The 26,941-nt window shown below is 38.4% G+C and overlaps 2 protein-coding genes across 2 annotated transcripts in view; both read right to left on the bottom strand.

The window, feature by feature from the left end:
- Positions 1–2,965: 2,965 nt before the first annotated feature.
- The window catches only part of LOC309799472 (calcium-activated chloride channel regulator 4-like), a gene marked incomplete at its 3' end in the record, with an annotated part of 29,241 nt that continues 5,265 nt past the window's right edge, over positions 2,966–26,941 (bottom strand). Inside the window, exons 4-14 of the mRNA XM_082612675.1 lie at positions 25,146–25,254; positions 19,632–19,809; positions 19,064–19,282; positions 16,777–17,004; positions 13,296–13,473; positions 11,920–12,026; positions 9,180–9,395; positions 8,327–8,594; positions 4,949–5,119; positions 3,768–4,004; positions 2,966–3,402 (exon numbers count right to left, since the gene is read on the bottom strand). Coding sequence (XP_082468801.1) covers positions 2,966–3,402; positions 3,768–4,004; positions 4,949–5,119; positions 8,327–8,594; positions 9,180–9,395; positions 11,920–12,026; positions 13,296–13,473; positions 16,777–17,004; positions 19,064–19,282; positions 19,632–19,809; positions 25,146–25,254 — 2,348 coding nt within the window. The remainder of the gene's footprint in view (positions 3,403–3,767; positions 4,005–4,948; positions 5,120–8,326; positions 8,595–9,179; positions 9,396–11,919; positions 12,027–13,295; positions 13,474–16,776; positions 17,005–19,063; positions 19,283–19,631; positions 19,810–25,145; positions 25,255–26,941) is intronic.
- LOC309799473 (F-box-like/WD repeat-containing protein TBL1XR1) lies at positions 20,727–23,751 on the bottom strand. Its single transcript, XM_082612676.1, has one exon. The coding sequence runs from the start codon at positions 23,288–23,290 to the stop codon at positions 21,746–21,748; it is 1,545 nt and encodes a 514-aa protein (XP_082468802.1). The 5' UTR covers positions 23,291–23,751; the 3' UTR covers positions 20,727–21,745.

The raw sequence follows: 26,941 nt of genomic DNA, 5'->3' as shown, positions 1-26,941 counted from the left end.
GGCAACAATCTCACAGAGCTTGTAGATATACAGAGGCAACAATCTTCCATAGACTTCTACATCAGCCCCCTCATGGTCCCACTCTAGTTCCTAGCCTTACTTAGCTTCCAACATCCAACAACAAAAGCTAACTCCAGTATTGCAGGGAGGTTTGTTAGTAACTTTTTTCTAATTCTCTGGTTCTTTCTTCAGTTCTTTACTGTCCCAGTTAACCCCTATAATAAATTCTCAATTCTGCAATGTTCACAGTGGTTCTGATTCCCAGATGGAACACTGACTAATACGGTTACTGGTTGTTTCAGTAATCTGGAGCTATGGACCAAACCATTTTAAAACTTGGCAGCTTAAAACAACCACCAGCTTATGTCCTCCATAATTCTATTGGTTTACTGGGCTTAAATGGGAGGTTCTTTTGCTGGTCATGTTTGGAGCCTAATAACTGCAAATACGATCATCTTAAGGCTTGACTGGGAAGCAGGGATAGTTAGGCCTCTTTCATTCTCAGTATAGTCTTGGAACCTCTGCAGAGGTCTCTCTGTCACTGTAGCTGAATTTTGTAAATGACATCTCAGAGTTCCCAAGAACACAAAAATGCCCATCATTTCTGCTACTTTCTATTAATTAAATAAGCCAATGGGGCCATCCCATACCCTAATGTGGGAGGCAACTACATAAGCCCATGAACAATAGGAGTTGTGGATCTTTAGAAATCCTTCTGGAGACTAGCTACCATACTTTACTGTTAGATCTGCAGCAGGCCTGGCTCATTTCACAGTTACTTTGAGCTATGCTCTTCTGAGTCCCATTTCATGCTAGTGTCATAGTGTACGTTCATCAGACACTGTGGTTTGGGTCTCACCATTTACACATGCTCTATTAGGTCACTCTGACCTGCAACACCAGCCACCACCAAGGAGCATGAGTAAGAGCATGGGAAAATGGTACCCTCAGTCCTGGCTGAGCAGCTGAGATTGTAAATGTATACCACCCCTCAGTCCTAAAGCTTGGATAGACCCCTGCAGGCAGATGTTTAGTTCGGGACACTGCCAACTGCCCACCTCTAGAGGCAGCAACTAGTTGAATGACTGCTGGTGTGGATTTTTTTTTTTTTTAGCAAGTTTTTATTTTATTTATTTATTTTTAACAACTTTATTGGAGTATAATTGCTTTATAATGTTGTGTTAGTTTCTGCTGTATAACAAAGTGAATCAGCTGTATGTATACATATATCCCCATATCCCCTCCCTCTTGTGTCTCCCTTCCACCCTCCCTATCCCACCCCTCTAGATGGTCACTGCTGAATCTAGGGGCAGGGCAGGAATAAAGACACCGACATAGAGAATGGATTTGTGGACACAAGGAGGGGGAAGGGTAAGCTGGGACGAAGTGAGAGAGTGGCATTGACATATACACACTACCAAATGTAAAATAGATAGCTAGTGGGAAGCAGCTGCATAGCATAGGGAGATCAGCTTGGTGTGGGGTTTATTTTCCCTTCAGGAATCCTGCAGTCATTTGAATCTCGGGGGTTGATAAGGGGCTGTTCTTCCCCACTTAGGGCTGCCTCTCTTCCTTTACTGGGATAGCTTAGATTTTTTTTCCTGTAGCTAGATTCCCTGCCAGAGGTGATGGCCCCAAAGTTTGATAACTAGGTCAACTATTAGATCATGAATGATGCTATAGGACTGTACTGGAAATCCCATGCAGAGCCTTTATACTGCAGGTGTTCTCACTAGTTTATCCTGGACTATAGCCAGGGCTAGCTTTGTGGGCATGCAAAAGCACATTTGCATGGTGCTTCATGCTTAGAAGGTCCCTGTACTTAGTTTAATGCTTTGCTGTTGCCATCTTGAAATCCTCATTAACTTTTGAACAGGGGCTCCTCATTTTCATTTTTTACTGAGTCCTATAAATTTTATAGCTTATTCAGACTACAACAATGGTAATCATTCAGTTATTTTTCTGATTCTTACTAATTCACAATTAGCTATTTGATGCAGTCCTGGAAATAAGTCTAAACCAAGGCCCGACCTGGAAGGGGAGAGCCTTCAACTGAGACCCATTTGAGCAAATCTATTGCACCAGAGCATCAGGGACAGTACTAACCAGACTAGCAGGCTTTACCTCCAGAGTTATGGGATTGGTGGGTGGGAAGGACACAGGGAAAGTCTGGCCGTTATTTCTGTCACTATCATAGAATTTCAGGCTTTTATTCCCCTCCCAGTAAAAGGCCTATTGTCCTACACTTACCCTTTCTTACACTTTCTCCATGTTCACCTGTACGTGCATAGCTTTTAACAATGCCTGAGTAGGTGCCAGCCCACTAGAGGAACTAATTGTGCTAATAACCTTCTGCCTCAGTAGCACAGTCCCCAAATGCCCTACTACACAGATCATTTTCCAATGAATGCTATGAGAGTAAAACCAACATTCCCATTTATCAGGTGTTTCCCACTTATTTCCTCTTCCTTACCTTCTTTAATAATATCTTCCGTATCAATGAAGTGCAGTAAACATGTCCTTATTTATATTGTATATAGTAGTATATAATTGAAGACCTTCAGTGAATACAATAAAATCAATTTATACCGAAAAATACTGAGAGCAAATTCATTTTTCTCAAATGTTGTTTATTTGCCTCTTACACTTGCATTTTGACCACTCCAATAGACAGTTTTAACTTCTTGATGAAATTTGAATTTTTATAGAGAACTTTTTTGTCTCAGATAATATACAACCAGGTATGAATATGAAAAAGGATCTTTATCACCTTTTGTGATAAAACAATGAATAAATAAAATTATTTAATTTAATACTGATTCACAATTTTTCAGACACCTCTTCATGTTTATATGTAGTCAAACTATCCCTTCTAAAACTCTTAAAATTATTTGTATGAGTTCATGATCACACATGATAAATTTAAAAATTGAGAAACATCCTTTACTTTTGTCATTGATGTTTTTTAAAACCCTGTTCTAGGTCTGCTAGAGTTTCTTTTCCTGCTTAAGACACAAATGGTGATACATATAATCAGACTGACAATTATCACAGCGCCAACCACTAACACCACCAAAATAGCAATGCTGAGTCCGGACTTGGGATTTTTATCAGGATTAGGATCTGGATGAATTTCATCAGGTATGTAATCTTGAGGAACAAACAAAGCTGCTTGTGCAATGTTAGATACCTTTGATGTCAAATTGCTTTTATCCACACTTTGAATGGCAATGAATATGTGGGTTGCATTTTCTTCTGAGATATTTCCTGGTTTGAATGTAAAGGTTTCCTTGGAGTTGGCCTCACTTGGTAACAGATCAGTAGTGTTTACGTGCAGAGCATTATCAAAATTATCCCTTAGATCCAGGATACTTCCGCTTATTCTTATGATATACTTTCGAACTAAGAAAAAAAAAAGTTACATATAGTTTAGAAACTAGAGCATACCATATTAAATTTCTTTTTATTAATTCTCCTCAAAGATGTCATTTAGTCATGCCAAGCTTATACTCAGATCCAGAGCCTTATTTATTTTTCCATAAAAGCTGAATTCTGATTTTTAAACTCTTCCAAATGCTACCTTCTTTATGAAAAGTGATAGCAGGTTAAAATGTGTCACATTTGATGATTCAAAACATGAGATTATAAAATTAATACTTTGCTGAGCTATTAATTATAAATTGTTTTCCTCTCACACAACCTTACACCCTTGCTTTTGCAACTAGCAACTTTAACTTAATCAACACTGCATGACACTTCGTCCTTACCTTTTCCAACATCAAAATCATCTCCTGGTGCTGTCCATGTTAGACTGATCTCATCCTCATCTGATGTGGCCTCAAGGTCTGTGATTTGACTTGGTGGGAAGACGTCAGTCAAGGAGGGAAGATTTGGAACATTTGTAACCACAAATGCACCTCCAGATGCTGTTCTGGTGAAACTCTCCAAGTTTGTCCGAGTGTTCTCATCACTTTCAGGTCTTGGTGGATTCCCTTTAATGTTCCCTGCATTAAAAATTCCTGGTATTTAATGGGCAAATCTGCACTAATATTTTCAGAACTCAACAAATTGTATTTCCTATCCCACATCTTTCCATTTTTTTCCCATATACACAGTTACATTTTACTAATTTTGGTGACAAAGTCATAAGCATGCAATTTGTGGAAGAATTCTTTTATTAGTATACTGACCAGACTATTGTAGGGTAGAACTGGATAAATAAATGGCTTTGGCATTAAGTCTGCACTGAATGGGAATATTGTTATATAATTCAACATATGCCTTAAAAAAAAAGGAAATGCTTTATTTCTCAAATTATCTTCAAGATGGGAATAAACCTGGGGAAATTACTACTGGTTCCCTCCCAACCACTTGTGCCAGGTTCCTTACTTCCTCCCTGTTACAAGTGTTAGGGAATAATACTTCGGGTTATATTCCAATTGCCAACAGAAAGCCTCTAAAAGTCACAAGCGACAAAACAAAGGAAAGCTAACAAAAATGCATTTTTAATCCTTATCATCACCTTCCTCTACACATTTTTCCTTTTGACTCAGTAAAAACTTTCCAAATAAATGTTTACTCACATATCTTTTAACAGCATATGTAATCGGAAGGATAAATTCTACCACTAGTTTGTACTTAGGTACATAACCTATTAGCCTGTTTGCTTCATCCTGAACTGAAAATATGGCGTATTTTTGTTGATATAGGTAAGATGCTCCAAACTAATATAATAATGGGTGACATTTATCAAGATGCCAGACACTGTACCAAACGTTACGTTAATTTGGAGGCACACTGTGGTATGACTGAGAGCTTCATTCCAGAAATGGGAAAAGCTATACTCTGAAGTTGTAAAATATTTGCAGCCTTAATCATATCCACTCACAATTATTCAAGCCGTCACTGGGTTTCAGTGATGGCTTGAATAATATTATGAGGTACTCACCATCCACTACCCAGCCTGGTATATATGCAGCTCTATTCAGTGGATGCCGTAAGTTTCTCACGACAGCATTTTCTCCTCCATGAGCCCGTACTTTCAAGCTATATCTGCCATTTTCTTTATAAGTTGTAAAATATCTGGAGAAGACTCCATCATTCTTAAAAGAATCAGCACCTTATTATAGAAGTGAAGGAATAAATTACTATTGTAAAGAAAAAGAGAAATTTATGCATTTTCTAAACCAAGCATATGGCCTTTATAAGCATATTGCCTTGATTGGACTCCCTATTCTGTGATTGACCCCTTGGGGAATATTTTCATTTTGCTCTGCCAACTAGTATCATGTTGAATTGATATCCTTGTGTTACTTTGTGTGTGTGTGTGTGTGTGTGTGTGTATACACACAAGGATCCCCACTAAAGAAAAATTGTCTTTGCATAAGATTTAATTATCACTCCAGTCACCTACAAATTACCTATTTTGACTTATCTTCAAACACTCCTTTTTATTTTTATTTTATTTTTTTATGTCAAGATTTCCTTAGCTAATTTATTAATTTTAAAAGATTTTTTTTACATCTTTATTGGAGTATAATTGCTTTACAATGTTGTGTTAGTTTCCGCTATATAAAAAAGTGAATCCGCTATATGCATATGTATACCCCATATCCCTTCCCTCTTGTGCCTCCCTCCCACCCTCCCTATCCCACCCCTCTAGGTGGTCACAAAGCACCGAGTTGATCGCCCTGTGCTATGCGACTGCTTCCCACTAGCTATCTATTTTACATTTGGTAGTGTATATATGTCCATGCTACTCTCTCACTTCATCCCAGCTTACCCTTCCCCCTGCCTGTGCCCTCAAGTCCATTCTCTACATCTGCATCTTTATTCCTCTCCTGCCCCTAGGTTTTTCAGAACCATTTTTTTCCCTTTAGATTCCATATATGTGTGTTAGCATACGGTATTTGTTTTTCTCTTTCTGACTTACTTCACTCTGTATGACAGACTCTAGGTCCATCCGCCTCACTACAAATAACTCAATTTCGTTTCTTTTTATGGCTGAGTAATATTCCATTGTATATATGTGCCACATCTTCTTTATCCATTCATCTGTTGATGGACACTTAGGTTGCTTCCATGTCCTGGCTATTGTAAATAGTGCTGCAATGAACTTTTGGTGCATGACTCTTTTTGAATTATGGTTTTCTCAGGGTATATGCCCAGTAGTGGGATTGCTGGGTCATGTGGTAGTTCTATTTTTAGTTTTTTAAGGAACCCCCATACTGTTCTCCATAGTGGTTGTATCAATTTACATTCCCACCAACAGTGCAAGAGGGTTCTTTTTTCTCCACATTCTCTCCAGCATTTATTGTTTGTAGGATTTTTTTTTTTTTTTTTTTTTTTGTGGTACGCGGGCCTCTCACTGCTGTGGCCTCTCCCGTTGCGGAGCACAGGCTCCGGACGTGCGGGCCCAGCGGCCACGGCCCACGAGCCCAGCCGCCCCATGGCACGTGGGATCCTCCTGGACCGGGGCACGAACCCACGTCCCCCGCATCGGCAGGTGGACTCTCAACCACTGCGCCACCAGGGAAGCCCTGTTTGTAGATTTTTTGATGGCCATTCTGACCAGTGTGAGGTGATACCTCATTGTGGTTTTGATTTGCATTTCTCTAACGGTTAGTGATGTTGAGTATACTTTCATGTGTTTGTTGGCAATCTGTATATCTTCTTTGGAGAAATGTCTATTTAGGTCTTCCAACCAGCATCTTTCCTCTAAGAATTTTATAGTGTCTGACCTTACACTTAGGTCTTTAATCCATTTTGAGTTTATTTTTGTATATGGTGTTAGGAAGTATTCTAATTTCATTCTTTATCATGTAGCTGTCCAGTTTTCCTAGCACCACTTATTGAAGAGGCTGTCCTTTCTCCATTGTATATTCTTGCCTCCTTTGTCAAAGATAAGGTGACCATATGTGCGTGGGTTTATCTCTAGGCTCTCCTTTTTATTTTTAATCCTTACCTCTTACACTATGATCCATTAACTTTCTGGTCTAACAGTGGAAAACCCATCTATTATTAGAATAAACATTTGGGGGAGCTCAGGAATACTGTATCATTAGGATATTTCTTCATATCACCGGTACTAGAGTTATTTGTTAAATTACAAACACATTTCTCAGGGAGGTTATGACTCTAGGAGAGAGGTTCTTAAAATGAGGTCCTTGGATCAACAGCATCTGCATTTCTCTGGATCATATTAGGAGTGCAAATACTCCTAGGGAAGGCTCCAACATTCATATTCTGTTTTAACAATCCCTTCAGGTGATTCCCTTTCATGCTGAAGTTTGAGAACCCCTGCTCTAAGTCATTGTTAATCACCAATACCTTCTTAGGTAAAGGTGTCCCAAATTAGTTAAGTAGTCATTGGGTTTCATCTGAGAAATGAAACAAGGTACACGAGTTTTAATGTAGCATGGAAGGGGTTGGGGAAAAGGAAAGAGTCACCAGACAGTTTAGGAAAATATTGTCATATTAGATGAAGACACTGAGGTGAACCAAGGAACAACTTTGCCTTCTAGATTTTTCACATGGCCAACTCTAGTTGATGGTAGGATTACAAATTGACTGATTTAATTACACTGAAAAGAAGTTGATAGAAAATTCTGACAATTTAGAAGTTTACTGATGCAGTAATTTCTTTACTAAATGACCTGTCAAAAGAAGTTTCAGTTCCCAGAATAATTCAGAGTCTGGGAAAAAGGTCTTTAAGTACCACTCACCCACATAGACCAAGGAGATAGAGCATGACCAACACTCTATTTTGTTTTCTCCCAGTCAGATCTGGTATCTGATGATGCTCCAGTGATGTTCCCTCCTCTATTATGGCAGATCTGCCTTCCCTTGTGCCTCAGTTCCCAAGAGTATATGTGAACTTTTATCTAGCTGTTGGGAATTACTCTTGCTTGTCACCCTCTCCCTGCCAAGGGCCCAAATTCTACTTAATTTCATACTACTGCTTGAGTTTCACTGTCTCTCACCAGCCTTTCTTGATTATATGCCCCTAAGAAACACTTATTAAGAATTCTTGATTCAGTCCTCAATCTCTCCAATGAGACTTTCCTATCTGTTGGTGAACATTGGTTGTCTAGATGACAAACAATAATGACAGTAAATAAAATTCATTGAGTGTTTACCATGTGTAAGACACTTGCAAATCACTTTGTAGATGTTACCTGGATAGAATTTCATGCTGGTCTAGCTGTTCATCCAAAATCTGCATCAATTCTTCTGCTGCCTATCCCTCTGCCCCACACTGCCGCAGGGACATAACATATCCTGAGTTATGAAAATATAGGCGTGTTCAGAGAAACCTGTGAATTACCTGCACCATTATCCAAAAGTTCCAAAGCTTCTGTTTTCCCAGTACTCGATTCAATGAAAGCAGTCACATTGGCTCCAAGAATGGGTATATACCCTTGTAGAATTTCTGCATAAACAATCATTGGGCTGGGGAAGCTGTTTGTGTCTTTATTCATTTTAGCATTCAACGTGATTGGAGACACAGAAGAATTTGCTGCTCGAGAATGTACTGTTATAGTTAGTGTCTCTGGGTTTGCTTTTGCTTGAAGACTGTAAGTCCAAACACCCACCTAAAAATTCAATGGAAATGGAGTAAGTGTCCAAGAGCATGTTATTTTCTGTTTCCATTATCTAACTCTTAAATAAATTGTATAAGTGTGTTGCAGAATGAACAGGGTTTTGAGAGTTTTGAGGGTAAAATGATGAGAGTTGAGACAGTTTGGATAGGACATCCCGACTATTGTAATGCCTGGTGTCCAAAATTTATGAAATCTCAGTAAAAATAAGCTTTGGAAAGTTTGCCTTGACCTTATCCTTTGATCTCAAAGTCCACGGATTCTATGATCTGGCAGTACTAAGAAATGGCTCTGTAGTTATCTACACAGCAAGCTGCACAGACTCTTACTACATTGCCTCCTCAAAGTTATTCTTAGCCTACCTAATTTTTTCCCTTCTCTTCCTTCCTCCTAATGCGTAAGTTCTTTCTTTTTCCTATCACCAAAATTTCAGGACCATACAGGTAGGCATAGAAAGCACATTCTATTTTATCTTAATTTTGAAATTATACAAGTATTGGCACCCATATTTATGATATTAAACAATGTATTTTCAGCTTAAAATAAATTTGCGAGGAAGTCCAAAAGTTAATTGTTTACCTTTGTAGTTCCTGGAATACTGAGATAGGCCATTTTGGAAGCTGAATCCACTGTGAAATTTCCCACTGATTTTCCAGTGGGATCCAAGAGAGAAATAACGGGAAGCTGTTGGTTCCATGTGATGAGAAAGAATGTGTCCTTTCCCACAGTGCTATCAATTATTACAGTGCCGTTCATCCAGCCATTACTGTTGAGTTTTAATCCCTTACTTTCAAGCTGTTTAAATATATCAAAAAATTAATGACTGGAGAAGAGAGTAATTTTATGTTTTTTTCTTTTTTACATATTTTAAAATTTCTGCCCTGAGAACAAACTTAAATATGGCATACCACCTTAGGCTTGTGATCTCTCTGAAAGCTGATTGGGATGTGACTGTTGTCAGTCAGAAAGTGTGGAAATATAGGGACTGAGGACAGCACAGGGTATAATAAAAGCATTAGAGCAGGAGAATGGGGCTTACAGTTGGAGATATGGCCCTGTTATTATTTTCCCAGTTGTCTTGGCAAACACCCACCCTAGGATTTAGCATTAAAGGGTACACCTACCTCTGAGAAGATTAGCTGTGTGTGTGTGTGTGTGTGTGTGTGTTACCCTCAGTTTACCATTTTCTTGATAACGTAAAATAAAATAATGCTGGTGGCTAGAGTGTTTGAGTAGAGGAGACACAATAATTGGTGGAGTTCAAGAGAGAAAATCAGAACTAGCAAATAATGAGACAAACGGATATTTTTCTGATGTGAAATCTTAAAATAATTTTTCACACACTATAGAGTATTAACATTGGACAGTAATCATGCCCAACAAGAGTGGAAAGAGGGCAAACTGATGTCTATGAAGGATGAAATCCTGAGGAGAGAAGAAGTGAAAGGACCTTTCTCTAAGAGGGGCTTAAAGGAAAGTTTTTCAAGTCTTTGTGGACAACTCTCAGTCAAGGAGAGCCAACTTTATCCACCGACCAAGAAGGTACTTCCTTCAGATGTGTCATTTCAGGAATGATGGGAAAGCTCACTTCTACTCCATCACAGTCCTAAACCACAGATACCTTCACACCAACGCTGATAGAAGGATATGAATTCTACCATTGAAACACGATGGCCATGACAAATATCTTAGTCCTATGTTAAATGGACATGTCTTTGAGTGGACAAAATATTATTGAGTTAAATTTGAATGTAAATAACTTTTTAAGCCTCCCCATCAGGAAAGTCTAGGAAAGTTATAAGGCCTTGCCTACATAGTAGTATTATGGCAAAATAACTAAAGAGAGTGATGCAACCTTTTCTCTGTATTCCAGCTCCACCATCCAAATCCAAGTTTCCATCCACTCAGATAGCATACCTCTACCTTGTCACTATTTTCTCCCAAGATTTACCCATCATGTATGTCAATCCAGATTAACCTTTCAAAAATTTGTTTTCTTTTTGTTATTTCTCTATTTAAGAACCTATAGGCATTTCAAGTGAGGGGAACAAAACTTTACTCCTCCCCCTTTCATACTGTATAAAAAGTCCATCCCCAAAACTTTGAGCACCTCCTGCACTCAAATGTCTCATTTGCAGCTGATTTCCCAATTTCTGCTCTTATATTTTAAAGTTCTTTTGGTATATTCCACTCTGATATACCATCATCCACACAGAACAAGCATAAAATGATATCCTCAAAATTAGTTCTCTCACCTTATTTGTCAATTTTAGACAATTGTGTCATCATTCTCTGTCAACAAAACTGAAACCCTCAGAAATGAGCTTTATTCTCCTTCAGTTTATTCTTTGTACACTGCCAAGCTAGACATCAGACCTGTTTTTAATTTGGGTTCAGGCTGAACTGCAAACCAGATCTCCAAACCAATCTGCAATATTATCCTAACCTTACATCCTATACTTCTGTCCTCCTCATTGTTGGAGAGTAGAGGAAAATAGGTTTAGATGAATATGTCAAGTTTTAAAGTAGGCAATGAGCTGAATTGGAAGATGGTAGATGGATGACTTGGCATAAAGTGACATGATGTAGACTTAGTGGGAATGGATGTGGAGAGAAACAGAATTTTGTAAATTATATTTTGAAGGAAACAGGCTCTGTTAACATTTTTCATGGGGCATGAACAAAGAAGAATCAGTTTACTCCAAGTTTTTAAATGTAAGTAACAGAAAATTGTGGTGTTATTGAAACACAGAAGAGAAACGGAGTTGAGGCAAACAAAGAGAAGAGAGGTGAATAACATAAAAAGACAGTGAAAAAGTGCTTTAAGAGGTAAGAGAAGCCCTAGACTTGTAGATATGCTCTGATTATTCATTCTCTTTCTCCTGATAAATTTATTTCCAAGATATAATCCTTCCATTTCCAAACCACATTCTAGAGTTCATTTATCTAAATTAAATATATTTCATAGCAGTGAAGGTTGGGTAAATCTTGGAAGCATGAGGTTTTTTAATGCATTCATAGAAAAATGGATGTTATACTATTAGACAAAGTCTATTTTTGGTGGAAAATTTAACAGCATTAGGTTTTGATGTTATGCCTTAACCAAACCCCATGAGAAAAGGAAAAAAATACACTGGCTATTTCAATACTTCAATACTTAATTTGGTCATATCTAAAGGATAATTTCCATTGCAGATTGATTTTTTAATTAAAATTTTATTTGAGAAAGATATAGAACTCAAAACTTATAACAACCAAATTATTTTTCTTGGTTATGGCTAAATGCAGACATAAAAACCCAAGGACTGGGAACTCTGACCTGAAGAGACTGCTGGGAGGCATCGGTGTTTCCTGATGCAAGGGCCGTGAAAGCATCAATGAGGCCATTGTTCTGGGCTTCATCTGAAGCATAAAAATGTTTTCCTCCTAAGGTGTAAATACATTAACTCAGCTGCTTTCCAGAAAATAAATATTTTCACATTTTAGTGATTAATTAGATATCGGGTAAACAAAGCCATAGTTTCAGTTTGTATTGTTAAAATAGACCAAAATCAGATAGGTGTAATGCTTAACTCTGAAATGTTAACTTAAAAATGTCATAACTGGGAGGTAAGCTACCTTTAAACCCCACTTATAGAAATCTTCCTGGCTTGAATGCATGAAATAATCAAAGAATATGAAAAATGTTACAATTTCATGTACTAAAGCTCACAGAGTTCACATAACCTTTTAGGAGAATTATTCACTTTAATTATCATTTAAGATACAGTTCTAACAATGTAAGCTTTCAAGTTTTCCAGCCAGAGTGGATCAGAATCAGAAAATTAGAAAAGTTAAAGAGCTTTCATATTGAGATATTCTGACAATAGTTGGCAATGAGGAGGTAAAAAAAAGGTAAACAATAGAGACAAGTCCAAAAAAGGCACTACTTTGGGGGGAATACTTGGGACAGAAATATTTTACAATGGCCTTAAAAGTCCTTTGAAATGATGGGAGTTTGTACAATTAAGCATTAAAGAGCAAGTATATGTTTGGTAACATTAGAGGTCAATTCAATGCAATAATTGATATTCATAATGTTATAAATTGTTTTCTCTACTATGTTTAAGAAGACACTGAAAACATGTAGTCCATTTTCATTACATGTCTCTGTATCTAAGATAATAGCTATTGTATATTTAATCAGAAACCTTGTTATTATATTTATACAGCCTGAGCCATTCCTTAACCTCCAGTCTAGACTCTGCTCTCATGTATTTCCCACTGTCCCTCAATGTGGCTTGCACTGTCATCCCAACATGATTTTTTTTCCCTCTCATCACTTTTTCTTCCAGAGAAAGCAAACAACTTGATAAATGTCCAGCTCCAATGTCACCTTGTCTCTCATGCCTTCTTTCCCTGACTCTGTTCAACCCTGGGAGAATCAATGGCTCCCTCTGCTCACATAGTGCTTGACTCCTATGTATGTCTCCTATTATGGAAGAATGTTATCCGATTATGCTATCTGATTACTAGTTTTATTTGTCCCTCCAGCCAGCATGACTGTGAACACCTTGAGATCAGGTCTGGTTTAACTCTGGTCCCAGGCTCCTAGCACAGCACCTGCATAGTAGGAGCTTAAAAGAAGTTGGCGAATTGTCAGCCTCTACCTTTATGCATTGTTATTAAAGGACTAGAATGTATGTCATATTTTACCTGTTACATTGCTCATCTCTATGACTGCTTGATCGGCATTTAGTCCCAGAGCAATAAAATGAATTATGGCCCCACTTTGTTTCACTTCATCAATACAAGTGTTTGAAGAGCTATCCTCCCCATCAGTCAGCAGCACTATTTCAGATCCATCTAGTTGGGGGTAAGCGTTTCTAATTACCTACAAATATAATCAGAGCATTATTACAGGTGTTTCTAGATCAAATGGACATAGAAAATAAAGTGTGCAGAAAAGAGGAGATAGCTTCTTTTTTAAAATCATAGGATCTGCAGTCAACAACTGCTAGGGGAACTTAAACATGACTTTTTATTTTTTGTCCACCTGCTGTAGGGAATGTTTGTTCAGATGAAGTTTGTGTGGGAGCAGGGGTGTGGAAAATCCTACTTGGGTTAAATGACTGTGACATCTCAGTCTGGGGAACTCAGGTGAACTAGACACCAAAAATATAATGGCAGAATGTGGCATTAAATATTTTGTTTTATTTGACCAGCGTGTCCTCTGACAGGCCTTCAGTGTATAAAGTCTGTTGTATATGCAGCTAGATGCATTGAGTTTACCTCAACATTCTTTAAAAAGTTAATGACTCCAAATTAGGGAACCCTCAGTATGCTTATAAAGAAAAGATATGGAAAGTTCTAAGCAGGTCAAAGTTAGAGATCTTGTTATATAATTTTGATTTTACCTCTCATAGTCACAAGCACAAAACTAAGCATATTGGTGTAAGAGAATACATGACTTATTGAGATTGTGTTCTATTTGTGGCTTGGACCAACTGAGAGTTTTGAATCTAGACACCTGTAAGAAAGGATAAAGAGAATTTATCCCAGGATAGCAACCGTATTTCATCTTTGACAGCTTTATTGGTAATGGCTTCTTGACACACCATTTTGAGAAATTGAGTCCAGTCCAAGAGGGAAAAAATGACAGGTTATCAGTGGCTTTCATGAACTTGCAGTGGAGGTGTGTGTAGATTTACAAAGGAGGGGTTAGAATGTAGAAATTCTTAATAATGCAGGGGACAAATTGACCAGTCTCATTTCAAATTTTGCATGTTTTGAGGCAAAGAATGACTATTATATACATTTTATAATATATGTGAAATATGGTGTGATGTGCAGGAACCAAACTAAAATATAGGAAATGCGTTGATACATTATAGCATTTATACAGCATCCCCACCACATTCCCCCTACACATTCAAGATCAAATGAAGATTCAGACATTAAGCATAGTTCTCTGTCCTTCACATCTCCCTTTCTTGTATTAGTTTATTCACTGAACACTTGCAATGTGTTATTCACTGTACTGGTTCCTGGGGATTCAGCAGGAACTACATGGTTTTTGCATTCATAGAAAGAATTAAATTTAAAGATATTTATTGAGATTTGGGTGATAGGCTGAGGAAATATAGAGAAGAGTGACAAATACACAACTAATATATTCAGTAAAGAGAAACAATATTATAGTGCTACCATTTACTGAAATTTGCTAAGTGTTAAATGTGTTTTACACATTGTGTAATTTAATCCAACTCAAAACTCCCAACCTGTCCCTAGATTACTACCCTGCTACCACTCTTACTCCCTACATTTTATTTTAAATCGGGCAACCAGAGTCATCTTCCTAAAACATGAATTAATTATCAGTCTCTGATACTTGAAAGCCTTCTGTTGTGTTTAAAATACAAACCTCTTATATTTTTTGAGTGTTTGAAGGATCTAACCATTGTCTACCTGGCAATCATACTTCATACCCCTTCATTTGCCAAATTCCAGTGCCAATAGCTTCTATCATTTCTTAGAATAATTTAGTTTTTTTCACCTCTTTCCCAAGGGACTTTGCCCTTTTCTTTCCGCCTGAACCACTGGCTCCTTCTCATCCTCCAAATTTTTAGCTTAAACATCACCCTTCAGAAAGCACCTCAGTGGCCTCTCTACCTAAAGTAGGCTGTGCCCCTCTTTTCCCTGTTACTTAATCACGTTACCTTTGTTTGGTCCCTTCACAACACTATCTCCACAACCTTCAATTATTTAAAAAAAATTAATTGATTGATTTATCTATATATTATCTGTTCCCCACTGAATTAACATGCAAGATTTGCTTCTTACATAAATAAATATGTGTTGAATTAATTAAAATATGTTATGTTTACTCCCTGCTCCCTACAATGTGTTGAATAAATTAAACATGAACAACCCTACGTGCTAGCTTTCATTACCCTATTGATGAGGTAATTGAAGGCTCGTGAGGTGAAGAGTCAGGCTTAGGGTCAGAAAGCTGATAAGTGATTATTGGAGTTTGAACCCAGACTTCATGTTAGAAAGCTATGCTAAAATGCTATTCTATTTATAAAAGAGGGATATTCAATAGAGTTGGGAGTAGCAGGAAAAGCTACATAAAGGAGCAAGGATTTTGAAGAATTGGTACAATTTTAACTTGCAAAGATGGAAAAGAAGCATTTTAGGCAGAGGAGTTACATGGGCAAATATATGGAGGCTGTTAGTACATAGTGGGCTTGGAGAACAATGCGTACAGTAAGTTGGTTGGAGCATAGAGCATTGGGAAGGGAGAACTGAGAAAAAACTGGCAAGAGAGGAGAGGGCAGGTTTATCAGAGGCTGAGAAGCTTTTAAATAACATCAGACTGAGAAATTCAGACTTAATTTTATAGACTGTGAGGGGACAGGATTTCTAAGCAGGAAAATGACACAAATGATATTAATTGTGAGTTCAAGATGACCATTTGTATAAAATAAGATTCATAATAATAATTATTGTGAATTATATGTTCACTATGTAATATAATAAATATTGTTCTAAGTATGAACATGTATCATTTTGCTCATAATAATCCTATGAGATAGGCATTCTTATTTTCCTATATTTTATAGATAAGGCATTGAGAATCCAAAGAGACAGAAAACTTTGCCTAGATCACATGGCTTGTAAGTAGCAGAGCCAGTACTCTGATGTCAAAACTCATGTTCTGACCAGTATTCCTTACCCTAAATATGACTAACAGTTCCTGCTACATCTGGAACTTTGACAGATAAACGTTAGTTTCCCTAACTGAATGTCACAGAAACTAAAATGAAGATTGGCCTGAAGTGGAATCATACCATCTGACTTGCTTCTTTGCCTTAAAATTTGATGACTCTTGCTGCTCAAGAACTCTTATTTATTTAATTAACATTAATTGAGCATTGACTACTGCATGGTAATAAGACAAAGTCTCTGACCTCATTGGGCTTATACTCCAGTGGAATTTTAATAGTCATTTATTTACCCATTACTTATTGATTTACTGATCCATTAAAATGTGGACAAGTGATTTTTTCTATGTGATTAGTTCTCTGCTTCTTAGAATTAGTTATGTTAAAATTAGGGAGCAAATATGTGAAGCAGCACTTAACATAAAAATGTCCTAATAATAAACAAACTATATTTGAAGTACAATTTTCACCTGAAATCCTGATTTAATTCCACTGCAGATGGAAGTTCCTCCACTAGCAACAGTAGGTAAACTCTCCAAGAGCTTTCTTCTTTCATTGCTGCTTATTATTTGGATTAGATTACTTTTGATGTAGGCATTACTATCAAAGTGCACCATCCCCACCCAGGATCCATTTTCAACAGTCTGCAGCAGGAAATGTTTTGCTGCTTGATTCATTCGATTTAGGCGATTAAAACCCTGAATAAAAAAGGTTAGGAAAAAAAACCAAGTAATTTTTGACTGGAAAATAATAGCAGATCACATAAAATGAGTGAATAGAATTTGTTTTTAAAGATTTTATGTCAATAGTAGTTGACGTTATTAAAGAAAACAATTTTTTCAGTTGATAAAATTTAAAAATACAGTTTTATTATGTAATACATATGTATAGTATAGTAAGGAACCCAGACTTTTAACCAGAGCTGATTCTTGGCTTCTAAGAACCTAAATTAGAGGTGTAGAGTAGGGTGGGTGCTGGGCTGGAACTGGGGGGGTGATGACATCTTAGAGACTGCTTAATTACTCCTGGGATCCTCTGTTCCAGTTGTCTCAAGATGAAACTACTCCCCAGGTCCCACAGTTTCAAACCAGACTATCATGAACTCCAGCTAGAAACTGAAATCTCTCCATCCACTGGCCACCAGACTACCCAAAAGATGAAACTTATTCTAAATTCTGAGAGACCCCGTTCCCTCCCCACCCATTTCCTCTTCTGCTCCTAACCTCTCCTCACCACATTTCCACTAGAGATTAACTGGAATTGGTTCTTTGGTAACCCATTAGGACTCATATCCTTATTTCCTAGGTGAATACCCAGGATATATACCATTCCACGCGTTTGTCTTTTTTCAGTCCCTCAATACCAATTGACCTGTGGTACTTCTTCCTAACACATGCCCAAATTTCCCTCTGAACTCCCCGGAACCAAATCATGGTGAAGAACTTTTTCTACATCCCCATCTTAGCAGGTTTTCTCTACCACTTTGCTTTACCTTTAAACGTGGCTCTGCCTGCACCCTGTCTAGGGGAGGTTGCTCATCTTCTTCCAATTAAGAACCTCATCTCTCCCCAGCGACACTTCCTAGAACAGTTCTGTGTGCTGGTATCTACCACTCTGATGCTCTTTTGGAAACCCTGTGCTATTGTGGATTATTTCACCCAGCTGTATCATCCTCTGCCCTTTCCACTACCACCCAGCCCCCATTTGTTGAATACATTATTCCTGATCTTCAGCATGCTCTGTTCTGCCTCAAATGTGCCATCCTGCTGGGTACCTTATCACATTACATCTGCTCATTTGTAGTCCATTGATTTCAACAATTATTTATTGAGTGCCTACATGTGATAAACCTTATTTTAGACAAAAGGGATATAAAGATGAATAAGACTGCTTCAAGTCCTAGGGGAGCTGGTTCCTAGAGAACATGGTTTCAAGTCCTAGAGGAGTGCACAGTATAGTAGGAGAGAAATGTGTAATTTCAATATAATATATAGTAAAAGAGGTTTGTACAGGTCATTGTGGAAGATCTGCTGAAGGACCCTTAGCCCAGCCTGGAAGACCAGCCCATGTCCTGGACAAAGTGGGTACCTACATCATATTTTGAAGGATAAGGTAAGTATGAGTTAACTCATTATGCAGAAGAGAGAGAATTTTGTCTCTTCAACTATGAACTGTTCAGGGATATGGATCTCTAATCCTAAAGCCTAGTACAATGCCTAGTACCATTCACTTAATGAGGGTAGAAGGAATGAATGGCTGAATCTGGTCCTATCTTCTTTATGGTGATGCTTTTTGTCTGTGTCTTTGAGCATAAGGGGGTCATTCATATAGGTGATACAAATAAGATAAAGCCATGTTAAGAATTCTCCTGATTGATCTTTCACTCTCTCCTCATGCCTGTCAAGTATTTACAATAGATAGAGGGAGCAAGGTTAGGAAACTTTTACATATTTCAGTCTCTAGTTCTGATCTTCTAACAAAAGCTTTACTAAAGGACCTAAAAGTCCTCCTCCATAAACTCTCCATTTTCTGGAAAAAAACAGAGATTCTTGGATTAGGTCCTTCTAACTCTATTGCCATCCTTCTTTCATTATAATGTTCATTGCCCCTCTTGAGGTCAAGATCACAGGAAGTGATGGTACTTATGCCAACCGTGCAGTTTAGAAGAATCCAGGTGCAGGTAGCAATCAGAGTGTTCTTAAGCGTTCAGTCACTGCCCTGTCCCTACAACCAGGAAAAATGGGTTAATGAACTTACCGCCATGCTTCCAGACTTATCAAGGACTAAGCACACAGTTCTTTCACTGATCTTTAGCAATGAGAAGACAGGCGAAGGGGGTGGTGCCACCATAACCTCTGTTTTTCTAAAATCCTCAGAATTGCTGATTACCTCCCATGTGCTTCTGAAATTGCACTTTTTGTTTTGTAGGCTTGGAGCTTCATGGTTATGGTTTTTTTTCTTACAGAATTCAGTGACCTAAAAGGTTAACAAAATGAAAAGAAATTTTATATATGATGCATTTATATTTTTTATATGATGCATTTAAAAACTCAACTACAAATCTGAAAAGTATTAAAAACCTCTTCTCTAAAAATGTTGTTTATTGAATGAAATATGATTCAGGGAGGAAACATATAATAGTAAGGCAGATTTTCAATAATAATAATAATAGTAGGTGACACTAGATGAGTACTTACTATGTGCCAGCCAATGTTCAAAGAACTCTATAATAATATATCTAATCCCTGAACAGATATTTTATAAACATGGTAACAAGTCCTCTGATTATAAATATACAGTCTGAAGTAATGATTGGTATACTTACAGAATCAATACCTTGCATAAACATTATGGATGTCTTTTCAGTTTGATATTTATCAGGGAAGAACTGACAATCTTTTTGATACAGTTTTGTCTTGGAAACAGTTTTGCATCTATTCGTTACACAGCTGTTTCCTTGACATTTATACACTCTGTTTATACCAGTAATGCCTGTGGAACACCTGAAATTGTGTGACAGTTAGTCTCTGAGGCAACCTAATCATTAAAATTTTTATAAAACCTTAAGTGGTCTTCTTATCAAGGTTTTCAATAATGATCTTTATCAAGCTTTTTATTCTTATTTGAATACCACATACATCCTATTTTGACAGCAAAGTTTCAGGGTTCCTACCAGAGCACTTATCTGTTTTTCAAGAAATTTTTGAGGGAAATTTAAGTAGGATCTCCAGTCTATGCAAAGGGTGAGTTCTCTTCTGGAATTAAATCTCCTGCTGTCCTGCTTATACTAGTGGCTGTAGGCTCCCCTTTTCCAAACATCTCTCCTGGTAGCCTTGTGATGGTAAATGCACTGCAGGCATCTGGAAAAGGCATCTTATGAAATCATTTACTCTTGGTACCACTTTAGCCTAAGACCGTTTGTATATTTCTTTTTTTTTTTTTTAAAGAAGATGTTGGGGGTAGGAGTTTTTATTAATTAATTTGTTTATTTTTGCTGTGTTGCGTCTTCATTTCTGTGCAAGGGCTTTCTCTAGTTGTGGCAAGCGGGGGCCACTCTTCATCGCGGTGTGCGGGCCTCTTACTATCGCGGCCTCTTTTTGCGGAGCACAGGCTCCAGACGCGCAGGCTCAGTAGTCGTGGCTCATGGGCCTAGTTGCTCCGCGGCATGTGGGATCCTCCCAGACCAGGGCTCGAACCTGTGTCCCCTGCATTAGCAGGCAGATTCTCAACCACTGCGCCACCAGGGAAGCCCTGTTTGTATATTTCTTGTTCAAAGAAATTATCTTCAAGAGAATGAAATGTTGCATAGCTACAAGTATTTTGATTATTCAAGGAATATTTTTTTTTCCTTATCCAGAAACATTTTAATCTCTTAAAAAACAAAGCAAAAGAAACAAATAAACAAACAACAACAAAAACTCAAACCTACTTTGCTCCTTTTCACAATAGTGCACATTTTAACCATAATTTAGTTATGGCTACAAGACATCAGAAGATTTTTTTTTATGCATCTTCTCTATGGTATTAAAAAAATGTTTGTGCCCTTCTAGTCTTTAATTGGCAGAAATATGTCCCAAAAAAGAAACTATTGCATTTAAGCCACATCACCAAAAAACAAAACAAAAAAACCAAGGAGAAAACAAAACAAAAAACCCCTCACAACAAAAAAACAAAGCAAAAGCAAAAACAAAAAAACAGAGCATAATACCCTTTTACTGATGTGTCTTACAGATTGACATGACCAAAGTCATATAGTTCCATTTAATTTCCAATTCCCCCTTCTACAACATGCACCAATCGAATATATGCTCTGGGAGCCATAAATGTACCAAACATCTATCTCTTCAAAAGAATGCAGTAAAATATTTTTAAGAATTTTTTGTTTAAAAGGTGAAAAAAATATAAACAAGAAACTGATTCACTCCCTTACTTCATGCATCCATAAACTAAACCAAAAACAAAGTTTAAAAGCAAGAACAAACTACTGCTGCAAGTTTTTGTAAGTCCGTTTTCTCTGTACATACAAACTGCTAAACTACTGAAGGGAAAAAAGAATATAATCCATGGTGTCTGCTGATTCAAAGGGGAGAAACAAGGCTGTCATTAGTATCCAAAAACTCGTACATGTATGGGCTGCTTTTATAACGCTTATTTTTTTCTCTCTTCTGTTTTTCATATCCAAAACTTCTAAATGCTATTTTAGGGGCACAGCAGATTAGATTCCAGCACTTGGTGAACAGAATTCACAAGCTGTGACAAAATTCTGTCATCTTCAGGGTGCAATTTTGTTTATATACACTATATGTATATATTTCTCTTAGATTTGGCTGTAGTGGACTGGCCATGGTTCAAGTGGGACTATAGCAGTACTTGGGTCAGGGACAGTCATTTTGGCTATATACACATTCATAGTCGGTCCATGGCTTCCAACTAGTAGCGCTATTTCCGAAGGTCTAATACACAAACTGAACCATCTGATGCACTGGCTCCAACCTTGTCTCCTGCTGCATTCCAACAAACTTCAAAAATTCCACCTGTTCCCCTATAGCTGTGAACTAGAGCACCTGTCTGTGTGTTCCAGATGTGCACACATTTGTCAAAAGAACCACTCGCCAGATACCTGCCATCAGGACTGAAAGCTACACTGTACACAGGCTCTTGGTGTTTTGTCAGAGTATGGATGCAAATTCCTCGGTCTACATCCCATAATCTAACAGTAGAATCAAAGGATGCACTTGCTAACATGAGGTTGGCATTTGGATTATTTGTCCCTGGCCCTGTTGGACTCCACTTGATAGTATAAATTTCTTTATTATGTGCTTGCAAATCATGGACACAGTTGTCTTGTTTCATACTCCATATCTTTAAAGTCATGTCATCAGAACAGGATGCCAGGAGATTGCCAGTTGGGTCCCATTTGATAGCATTTACTTCATTCGTGTGTCCCTGGAATGTTTTAATAGGTCTGTCTTGTCCTAACTTACAGACATGAATGCACATATCTGTACTACAAGAAGCAAAGGTGTTGTTACTCTGCCAATCAACATCCAATGCTGGCGCTGAATGAAAAGGAAATTGTTGTTTGGCTTCACCAGTATGTGCATCCCAAATAATTGTAGTCTTGTCTACTCCAGCACTTAGGATGAAATTTCCTTTCTTATTCCATTTTAATGCAAATATAGGGCCTTTATGCTGCCCCAAGGTGCTAGCAAGGTTACCATCTTTAGTCCATATTCTGGCAAACCCATCATAGGAACCAGTTGCTAGAAGTGTACCTTCACTATTCCAATCTAGAGATGTCACATCCTTGTTGCTTGGGACATCTTGCCCTCCTTCTCGTATACAATGTCTAAGTACTAGCTGTGTGGAGCCACTCGTGCTATTTTCACTAAGATTCCATATTCTTGCTGTTGAGTCTCCAGACCCTGATGCCAAGAGATCACTAACGGGGTTCCAGGCACAGATGAAAACTTCAGATTCATGGCCCCGTAACACAACTGCTTTATTAGGAGGGATTTCAACATCCCCATCCACTTCCATCATATCAGTATGATTATTTGCTATAGTATGTGCTCCATTCTCCTCCCCATTTGCCGTGTTTTCTCCATTTTTTGCAGATCCTTGTTGGTTTGTTGCAGCTGCGGCAGCTGCAGCAGCTGCTGCTTGTTGCTGTGCAAGTTTATCTCTGTAAGCTTGTTGTCTTGTTTGTACTACATCAGGCATTACGGCATCTATCAGTGACAGAGACTCTATTGGTCGACCATCAAACAAGGTACCATCCTCATTAATACTAACTTCTGCTTCTACATACTGTAGACCTTTCTGGATGATAGAAATCAATGCAGCAGGCGGGACGAGGGCACCATTTATGTTAGACTGACTGATATGGCTTTCTATACCAAAGGTGAACGCTGAATGAGAAAATCCTGACTCTTGCAAGTATCTATATAACAAGAAGTTGACCTCATCACTGCTTATACTCATCTTTATTCCCACTTAAACCATGAGGTCACAACACAGGATATAACCCATTGGCAGTGCATTGATGTGGGGATGTACAACTGAATGTCTGGTACTGCCAATCACAAATTGCTGTTGCTGATGCTGGAAACCGTGGCCTCCGACGCCGCTCCCCCCTCCCGGGAATGGAGACACAAGGAAATTCCCCTCCTCGCCGCCGCCGCCACCTCCAACCACCCCCAAAATAACCCCTCCGGGGGGTGAGAGGCAATTATAACCCCGGCGAGCGGAGGGCGCGGGGGATGGGCGCCGGGCGGGCGGGGGCGGGGAGCGCGGCGCGGGTCCCCAGGTGGCGAGCGGAGGTGCTCCCGCCGCGGGGGGAGGGGCGGGGGCGCACGCGGCCGGCGGCGGGGGGAGGCGGCGCGCGGGGGAAGGGCGCGAGCGGGGAGAGGAATTGAGGCAGAAGGTAAAAGCTGTACTAAGGGAAAGAGCCAAACGGTTCGGAGCAGCCAACGGCTCAGACACTCAACACTGGGGAGAGAGGAATGGGGACCAGCCAGGCACAAATGAGCTCGCGAGGCCCGCGGCGGCGGCGGCGGCCGCGCAGCCCAAGGAATATTTTTATCCAAAGTGAAATGTGACTAGAAGGAAAGACTGGGATACTGCCAAGGACAGTAAAGAATAGTAGAGGGATTTTAGACATATGTTTTATTGCATGGAATTTGCCATAAGTGGTAGTGATTGTAACAAATATGCTGGAATGTGAATGTAGCTCATCTTTTCAGTATATTCCAGTTCAAATTAAAGAAGCAAAGACTAGATCTTATTTAGTAATTTAAGGAGTCTTCTAAATATGTCTGTGCCTCTATTGCCCCAAAACTCAGCAAACATAATGGTGTTATCTATGTTAACAACCATGATGAATATTATGCATAGACTTAGACATTTAGGGGAATATGATATAAACAAATGTAATCATGCAATAGTCTTTAAAATACTCATCCTAAAACTTGGTGCTATGGTGCTGAGGAAGGACCTTCATTGAAATTTGTACATTTTTGACAAGTCCCCACCCCCAGCAGGGCATCTAAGATTGATTAAGCTGCTGATGCCCAATTTTACATTGATTACCTCACCCATTCTGCTCTCTTGATCTCAGAATCAAGAGGATTGTCTATTATTAACTGTGATGTTAGATTTGTATTTTAACATGAATGTTATAAATCCCAGGAAATTCCTGTTTGGCTCTCTGAAGCTGGTTGATTTCCTACTCAGCTGCATTTACCACTACTTATTTTTTTCATTCTTTTGTAGGGTAAATAATTTTGACCTCCTAGCACATAGTACAACCCTTTACAGAGAGCACTAACTTCAGCAAAAATGAGTTCTGGCAGCTATGGTAGAGAGGTATAAAAATATGTCAACTTGACTACCAAATGCTCTTGAAGTTATGTGTATTTTAAATGAACAACCAGCTTCAGGCTTCCCTGGTGGCACAATGGTTAACACTCAGTGCTCCTAATGCAGGGGCCCTGGGTTCCAACCCTTGTCAGGTAACTAGATCCCACATGCATGCCGCACCTAAGAGTTTGCATGCCACAAATAAGGAGCCAGCAAGATGCAGCTAAGGAGCCCGCCTGCCGCAACTAAGACTCAGCACAACCAAATAAATAAGATTTTTAAATGAATAAATAAATAAATGGACAACCAGCTTCTTTGAGATACATTTTCTTAAAAAACCAAAAAGCACTGTTTCGTGATATAGCATCTGTTACCTGCATTGGGACAAAAATGAAAGAAAGGCTTTTGAAAGAAATCAGTCTAAGGAAAATGAGAAGTTACTGTCTGCAGTAATTTAAGACAGTTTAAATAGTCATACCTCGTTGCTTCAATTTTCTTTGACTTAGCGCTGTAGAAAGGCTCATCATCATTGTACTCATCAAACACTCCCCAGCGGAGATGGGCCCACTCATGGACAAACAGTCTACCTGTTGGAAAATATTTCAAATACATGATTATATTTCAAGTGACATAATCCATCCCTTACATATTTTAAGAAAAAATTTAAATATCCAGAATGTTTAGGCTTTAAATAACTGCTAACATTTATTTTTTTGTTTATAAAAAAGCATACTGGGGCTTCCCTGGTGGCGCAGTGGTTGAGTGTCCGCCTGCTGATGCAGGGGACACGGGTTCATGCCCCGGTCCGGGAAGATCCCACATGCCGCGGAGCAGCTGGGCCCGTGAGCCATGGCTGCTGAGCCTGCGCGTCCGGAGCCTGTGCTCCACAACGGGAGAGGCCACAACAGTGAGAGGCCTGCATACCGCAAAAAAAAAAAAAAAAAAAAAAAACGAAAACAAAACAAAACAAAAAAAAACAAAAACGAAAACAAAACAAAACAAAAAGCATACTGAATTACATTTCATTTTATTAATTATATAGTTTTTAGCATATTATTTTTTATTCCACATTTGTTAAGTCAACGAAACATTTATTATGTGTATGCCATGGGCAGAACAGATTGAACTTTGAGTTTTGGTTCTTGGGGGGCAAAAAGTTTTAGATATTACAGTCATTTTTGGCTCTACAAAACTCACTCCTACCAACAACATAAACATATGTATAACACATCTGTGGTACTAAAATTTCATGAAGGTACAATTAGTTTAAAAATGTCTATATATGCTCCATAGGGGATTGATAAAGAAAGAAAAAGATTGAAAAACACTGCTATCGACAAAATATAATTTGGGCGGGTGTCTAAATGAGGTGATTAATTTATAGTACTTAGCACATATAAGCATTAATGAAATGAAAACAATTATTTTTAATTATATATATTCAGCACTATACTAGATTCTAGGAAATATACATATGAGTAAGATATAATCCTTGACTAGGATAAGGTTAGAGAGAGGGGGTCACAATTAAAATTTTTCTTCCCTAAGAATTTCAGGGTGAATAGAAGAATAAATAATTTCATCCTTGAAATGCAGGATGAAAAAATAAGTACATTTTTTTGTTTTAGCAATGTTAGGAAAAACTTCAGCGGAAATAGGTATGGAGAAGTAGAAGTTGGAAGTACAGTCTGGTCCACTACAATGTGTGTTTCTCCAACTCAGATTACCTCGTGAAATCTGAAAATTGGAGGACAGTGTCAGTATAATGATGAAGTCACGTTTCTTCTTTAAGTCCTTGCTACTCAAAATGTGTTCCTTGCACTAGCAGTGTCAGTATCACATGGGAGCTGACAAGAAACACAGAATCTTGCGTCTACTCTAGACCTATTGACTCAGAATCTGCTTACTAACAGGATCTCTAAATTATTGCTCTGCACATTAAAGTTTAAAAACACTATTTTTAGGTTCCTAGGCAAGTGGGGCCAGGTGAGTGAACATGAATTATATACATCCTTCAGTGTGGGAAGAAAAAGCTCTCCTATCAGCTACAGTGATAGGAATTTGGTGAATTTTAAGAAAATTTAAATCTGCCTGCACCTGCGGTTCCTTTTTTTTAGAAGAGTCCACTCTCAGACTGGCTTTCTTTTCAGCTCATGACTGGTTGCCTGGCTCCCATGCCCTCCTCAGTTTGCTGAAAGAAGAGAATTCAGGTGCTCTGATCACACATACAAAAAGGTAACTATATGAGGAGATGATGTGTTAATTAGCTCAACT

This window comes from Mesoplodon mirus (genome assembly GCF_964341445.2).
Source record: "Mesoplodon mirus genome assembly, chromosome: 3".
Lineage (NCBI taxonomy): Eukaryota > Metazoa > Chordata > Mammalia > Artiodactyla > Ziphiidae > Mesoplodon > Mesoplodon mirus.
This window is presented reverse-complemented; position numbering and strand designations above follow the sequence as displayed.